Source organism: Nicotiana tabacum, chromosome 10, assembly GCF_000715075.1.
Source record: "Nicotiana tabacum cultivar K326 chromosome 10, ASM71507v2, whole genome shotgun sequence".
NCBI lineage: Eukaryota > Viridiplantae > Streptophyta > Magnoliopsida > Solanales > Solanaceae > Nicotiana > Nicotiana tabacum.
The window spans coordinates 106,686,972-106,694,163 of record NC_134089.1 but is presented as its reverse complement, the minus strand read 5'-3'; the positions used below and the strand labels follow the sequence as shown (position 1 = coordinate 106,694,163).

Sequence of the window (7,192 nt, the reverse complement as noted above, 5' to 3'; positions counted from 1 at the left end):
TCGCATTGGAGGCACCATCTGTGAATAGGGTCCAGATACTCGAGCTAGTCCCTGAAGAGAGCAGCGATTCCCTTTTGTCCCCGGGTTATTAAGGTCGACGTAACGTCAGCCACAAAGTTCATCAAAATCTGAGATTTTATGGCAGTCCGGGCTTGTGCATGACATTCCTCAGCGGATAAGAGGTCACGAAACATATGGGGTAGCATTGAAAGTATAGTTTTAATTTCTTAGAAGCGCCTAGTAAGGCGAGTGCTAATTTTTCTAGGTGAGAATACCTTGTTTCGGCATCGCTTAGGGTTCTACTAACATAATAAATAGGAAATTGTGTACCTTCTTATTCTCACACTAGGACACCACTTCCTGCCACCTCGAAAACCGCCAAGTAGATGTACAATTGTTCGTCTACCTTCAGAGTGTGCAGTAAAGGGGGTCTAGATAGGTATTGCTTGAGTTCTTCCAAAGCTTGTTGGCATTCCGGGGTCTAAGAGGAATTGTTCTTCTTTTTCAATAATGAGAATAACCGATGACTCTTATCCGACTATCTCGAGATGAACCAACCCAATGCGGCTATCCGCCCCGTCAGTCTTTGCACTGCCTTGACATTGTCAACTACGGTGATGTCCTCTATGGATTTTATTTCTTTTGGGTTGATCTCTATTTCCCGACTAGATACCATGAATCTGATAAACGTGTCTGAACCGACCCCAAATGGGCACTTCTTCAAGTTTACTTCATCTTGTACTTTCTCAATACGTCGAAGGTTTCCTGTGAATGTTTCAAGTGGTTCTCTGCTCGCAGCTCACAGGGACTTGACCAACATATCGTCAATATAAACTTCTATTGATTTTTATATTTGTTCTTCGAACATCTGGTGACTAGGCGTTGATATGTGGAACCGAAGTTCTTTAATCCAAATGGCTTTATATTATAGCAGTAGATGCCGAATTTGTTATGAAAGAAGTCTTTTCTTGATCATCCGGGTCCATTCGAATTTGGTTGTAACCGGGGTACGCATCGATAAAATTGAGTATCTTGTGTCTGGCCATCGCGTCGATCATTTGATCGATGTTAGACAAAGGTAAAGAATCCTTTGAACATGCCTTGCTTAGATCCTTATAATCTACACACATCCTCAATTTATTTCATTTTATAGGCACTACCACTACGTTAGCTAACCAATCTGGGTATTTAACTTCCCAGATGGAACCTATTTTCAGAAGTTTGGATACCTCGTCCTTGATGAATATGTGTTTAATCTCGGAATGTGGCCTTCTCTTCTGCTTTACTGGACGTAACTTCAGATCCAAGCTTAACTTGTGAGTGGTTACCTCCGGTGGGATCCCTATCATGTCTAGATGGGACCAGGCAAAACAACTGGCGTTAGCTTTGAGAAAATCAATAAGTTTTTTGTTGGGCTCGAGGGTTAACCCTGTGCCTAGGTATACCTTTCGGTCTAGTAGGTGCTTGATCAATATAAATTGCTCCAACTCATCGATCGTCGATTTGGTGGCATCGGTGTCATCAAGTGGAATGAATAATCTCGGGACACTGTAATCGTCCTCATCATTCACTCATGCTCTTTCTATTTTTTTGGTTCAGCTGAGGCCGGTATCAATGATTGCTATTTAACTTCTTCTTTTTAGTCGGTTCTGTGCTTTTTGGTATTGAAACCGTGGGCACTAGGATCACTTCATCGACAATGAATATTTCCCCTGTGGTCGACTGTTCTCCAAAGACCATTTTGACTTCTCTCGGGGTGGGAAATTTTAGTGCCCCATGTAAGGTCGAAGGCACCGCCCTCATGTGGACCCACGGCCTTCCAAACAAAGCATTTTACCTCATATCCCGTCGATCGCGTAGAACTTTGCTTCTTGCGTAGTCCTGGAAGTATTTACCAGTAAAATTATCTCACCTTTCGTGTTCTCGCATGCCATGTTGAATCCATTCAATACCCGGGCCACCAATACGATTTGATCCTGTAACCTAGTTGTTTTGCGACCCTTGATCTGATGATGCCAGTCGAGCTACCTGGATAAATCAACACGCGCTTATCCCGAGATTTATTGATAAGTACAAATATTACCAGTGCATCATTGTGAGGCTGTGCAATGCCCTCAACGGTTTCATCGCTGAACAAGATAGCTCCTTCCGAGATGTAATCTAGGTTGCATTTTTCTCTCGTGATAGACACTTTAGTGCATTTTATCATCGGCCCTTAGGGGACACCGACTCCCTCAATAATCATGTTGATTACGAAATGAGGCTCATCTTGTTCGACCTGTTTGTTGGCATCCCTATTTCTGGAGTGGTTTTTGGCTCGCTCGCTTAGGAATTCTCGAAAGTGCCCATTATTGAATAGTCGAGCAACTTCTTCTCTTAACTACTGTCAATCTTCGGTACTATGACCGTGAGTGCCGTGGTACTTACACATCAAATTAGGATCTTTCTAGGGAGGGTCAGACTACAACGGCTGGGGCTACTTGGTTTCTTTAATGTGCCTTATGGTTGATATTATGCTTGACCGCTTTTGACGTGATAATTATAATCGACGTGATACTATGCTTTCAGCTCCTACATTGAAATTATACTCTGATAATCTTGGTGCCTCCCTACTACCAAGCGACCTGTCAAACCCGTTCTTGCTCATCAAGCCTCGGCCGCTCGGTCCTCGATCATTCTTCTTCTCATTCCTTTTCAGGTGGCGCTCGAATCTACTTTCCCTCCGATCTATGTTGTACGGATGATATTGATCTCGGACCAGCCTCAGCTCCTGATCAATGGTTATCTTAGATCTGTCATCGTTTCTGATAGGGTAAACAGATCCCGACGGGGCCTCAAGTTGGTCATCTTCGACCCTGATCTTCGACTGATATCTGTTGTGGATGTCAGCCTAGGTGACTGCTGGGTACTCCACCAAGTTTTGCTTTATCTATTGAGAGGCCACAGATCTTCGGGGGTTGAACCCTTGAGTAAGTTTCTAAACGGCCCAACCATCCACAACTGGTGGCAAATCCATTTGTTCCATCTGGAACCTTGACACGAACTCCCTAAGCATGTCATTATCCCTCTATTTGACCTTGAAAATGACTGACTTCCTGGTCTCGACCTTGATGGCTCTGTCATGGTCTTTATGAAATCATCTACAAGCATAGCGAACGTGTCGATGGATTCGGAGACAAGTTGTAATACCATATTATTGCCCTCTTGGACAAGGTTTTCCCAAGATTTTTCAGCAATACCGACTCTATTTCATCTTCTTCCAAGCCATTTCCTTTGATCGCGCATGTTTAGGAGGTTACATGCTCATTTGGATCTGTGGTCCCATTATATTTGGGAATGTCGGCATTCGAAACCTCTTTGGGATCGGCTCCGGTCCCTTCAATATTGGAGGTGCTCCCGGGATCTGACCGACCTTGGAGTTGTACGTTTCCACCTTCTTGTCATTGGCCTCAATTGTTTCTCGCCCGATTCCACCTGTTTCATCAATGCTTTGAGTATCTTCATCACATCGGAAGTTTCCCCGGGCCTGATTTCACCTGGTTCCACCGCAACTTGTTCATCCATTCGAGTATTTTCCAGGGACTATTCAGGCTCGACTCTGTTAGGGGCGTGGCTTCGGTTCTGCAGCAGTGCTATCGCCGCTTGTTGAGCTTTCAACATTTCGAAAATCAATCGCAGGCTCACCCCATCACCTTTACCTCCGGGCGTTTCTCGAGCTGCTAGTTGGGGTCCCACACGAATTCTGTTTTCGGGATCAATTGGTAAATTTATGTTGATGGCCACCTGTAAGTTAGCATCGACCGGTTCGGCGGATGGGACACTATTGGGATCGACATGAGGCACATCATTGCTAGGCATCACGTTATTATTCTCAACATGATAGCCTGACTCAACGTCAACGTTCAAGTGAACAGACTGAGAGCTTGACATCCTTAGGCTACCCTAGAATCAAAATTTCAAAGAACACACATAAAATAGGGTGTGCTATGGAGATTCGTATCAAATAACCACTATTATCCTTAGCCCCACGGTGGGCGCCATATTGTTTACCCCCAAAAATGAGTAACAATAAATTTGTACACGGTTTAAAGGATATGTTGTTTAATTCAATCCCAATGATTAAGAACAATAAGTAAATAAGTTAAAGATAAAATAAATAACCAAACCAATCACAATGTGATGACCAAATCTGATCTTAGGTTGAACAGTGAAATTCGTCCTCGATCGAACCTTCGGCACATCAAATGAAGACACTTTGAACAATATCTAGAAGACAAGAATAAATTTTTATTACTTTGATTTGTGTGTGACAATGTGTCAAAATAAAGAAAACCTTCCCTAGTAGAGGAATACTTGTCCTAATACAAGTCTAAATAAGGTAAAAATCTTCTTTTTCTGGTAAATATCGATCTGCAGTTGATATAGGTTGGAATTCGCGCCGTAATATCCGGTTGAGGGCGAATATTACGACCCCTACTTCGTCATCATAACCGTTTTTTGCGTTTTTCGAGGTCCAGAAACCATACTAGGTCTGAGTCCGTTATTTCACTGTGCCCGATCCCAAGTACATCGTTCATTCCTCCAAGGGTTTCGATACGAGGAGTCCTTGGGCCTCGATTATAATTATCACGTCGAGTCGTGCTTCCCCTTTGTTTCCTCATTAGGGAAACGGGAAAAACTCTATCCCAATGATTTTACCCGTACACAAATACTATGCCACTTGGTCTCTTTTTCTTGGGCCTCAATTATAATTATCACGTTGAGCCGTGCTTCCCCTTTGTTTCCTTATCGGGAAATCGGGAAAAATTTTGCCCTCGATTTTACACGTACATAACGTTAAATGTAAATTTTAGATCCACGTTGTTACAATACTCTTGAAATTCTGGACTCACCTCTATAACTATGACACCTCAATATTTTTTCTTGACTATCTGTATGAGGTTGAAAGTCAGAATTTATGCAGAGTACAATGAAATTGACGGAATTTCTCAAGCTTAATTAGAGATTTTGAGAATAAGTGAAGCAGAAATTGTTGGTGAAAACGTTTTTTTTCTTTTGCTAATATAAGCTCGTGCAATGCAAAACAAAATTAATCAGGTCACTGAATTTACATGTTTGTTTTCACCATTACCGTTTTTACGCGGAAAAAACAAGATTTATTCTCAATTGAATTTTACAAGTTAGATGATAAAAAAGTGCTCTTGTATAGCTACGGGTTCATGCACTTGCCTCAAGGCTTTTACCATAAGATAAGGTCGGCCGCGTGATTATGCCGAACCGTTGTCGAACCCACGATAAACTTGATTGGGTCCCATCGAAAAGGACGACCGTACTTATCTCTAGTGTTTTTTTTACTGGTCTCTGCCTATATAAATAACCGTCATTGCACATAATTCAAGAAATTAGAAAAGAAAATTCAGAAAATATAATTTTCTCCCCAATTTTTTAAAGACTTCACAGTTCTCTCTCCACCATTTAACCATTTGCTTACTTGGTTTTTGCTGCCAAGAAGAATAATGGGTGTTCAGGAAATGGACCCTCTTTCACAACTAAGTTTGCCGCCCGGGTTCCGGTTTTACCCGACTGACGAGGAGCTTTTAGTTCAATACTTGTGTCGCAAAGTTGCTGGCCATGATTTCTCTTTACAAATTATTGCAGAGATTGATTTGTACAAATTCGATCCTTGGGTTCTTCCAAGTAAGTTTTTTTATCTTCTACTCCCTGTTTTCTTCTTTTTCAATTAGTTTTATATTTTTCTAAATTTATTTATTAATGATTTTCTTTTTTTGATTTCTAAAGGTAAAGCGATATTTGGAGAAAAGGAATGGTACTTTTTCAGTCCAAGAGATAGGAAGTACCCGAATGGATCACGACCAAACAGAGTAGCTGGCTCTGGGTATTGGAAAGCAACAGGAACTGATAAAATAATCACTACAGAAGGGAGAAAAGTTGGAATTAAGAAAGCTTTAGTTTTTTACGTGGGAAAAGCACCTAAAGGAACTAAGACTAATTGGATCATGCATGAATACAGACTCAGTGAATCTCCCAGAAAAAATGGAAGTTCTAGGGTACGTATATCCACATGGACCCTTTTTCCAATTAATTACAATTGTTATATTTCTGAATGGTGACATTAATATGTTTTTTTAATATATGTCTTTCAGCTAGATGAGTGGGTGCTTTGTCGGATTTATAAGAAGAATTCGGGTGGGCAAAAACCGAACATTTCTGGTTTAAACAGCAAAGAGATGAGCCACGGTTCTCCATCGTCATGCTCTTCTCAATTTGACGACATGCTCGAATCCCTACCAGAAATTGAGGACCGTTATTTCTCCTTACCGAGAATGAACTCTCTTAGGAATTTACAACAAGATGATAAGCTTAATCTTCAGCACCTGGGTTCTGGAAACTTCGACTGGGCCACTCTAGCTGGGTTTAATTCGTTCCCGGAATTAGTTACCGGAAATCAAGCTCCGGCACCGGGAAATCAATCTCAGGTGCATTTGAACAATCAAAACAGTAGCAACAATTTGAATGAATTTTTTGCTCACCCCACGCAATTGAATTTTCATGGAGATGTCAAGTTTGAAGGTGGAGTGGACGAAGAAATAGAGAGCGGAATTAGAGCTCAACGAATTAACAACTCGGGTTTCTATCAAGAGAATTCAACCGGGTTTCATACCTATACGAACTCGGTGCCCGACCCATTTTGGATTCGGTACCCGACCCAAACAGTAAATATGGGTTCAGTCGGTAAATAGTGAACGGTTGAATTTATAGTACGGAAAGTTTGGGAAAGGGTAAAATGTGAATGCTCGTTGAAATGTTCGGACAAATTGGAAATCTTGCGCTGATTAATGAGGTAGAAAGGGGTAGAGAGCAAATATTCTTTGGTTGGGGACAAAAAAGTAAAATTAACAAGATTTTGTTCATGTAACTGAGCACAAATACAATGTATTCTGTTGTACACACACTGTTTCCCCTTGTACTAAAATTTATGTAGGGGACGTAGTTTCTTTAAGGCTTTGGTATTCTACTTAGGATGACAAACAGCAGGATTATCTTATTTTCCTTTTTATGTAAATTTTTATCGGCAACGTGTAGTCATTTTCTAGATATAATAGTAATTGGGATGTACAGAAGTTACGACTTCTATTGTTTAGTTGAATATATTTAAGAAATCACATGAAAA

General features: G+C 41.1%; 1 protein-coding gene across 1 annotated transcript; it reads left to right on the top strand.

Moving 5' to 3' along the window:
• Nucleotides 1–5,394: 5,394 nt before the first annotated feature.
• On the top strand, nt 5,395–6,969 carry LOC107766725 (NAC domain-containing protein JA2L). The gene is made up of 3 exons (XM_016585565.2): nt 5,395–5,697; nt 5,800–6,068; nt 6,165–6,969. Exons 1-3 carry the CDS (start codon nt 5,517–5,519, stop codon nt 6,759–6,761), a joined length of 1,047 nt encoding a protein of 348 aa, XP_016441051.1. The 5' UTR covers nt 5,395–5,516; the 3' UTR covers nt 6,762–6,969.
• The last annotated feature ends 223 nt before the right edge of the window (nt 6,970–7,192 follow it).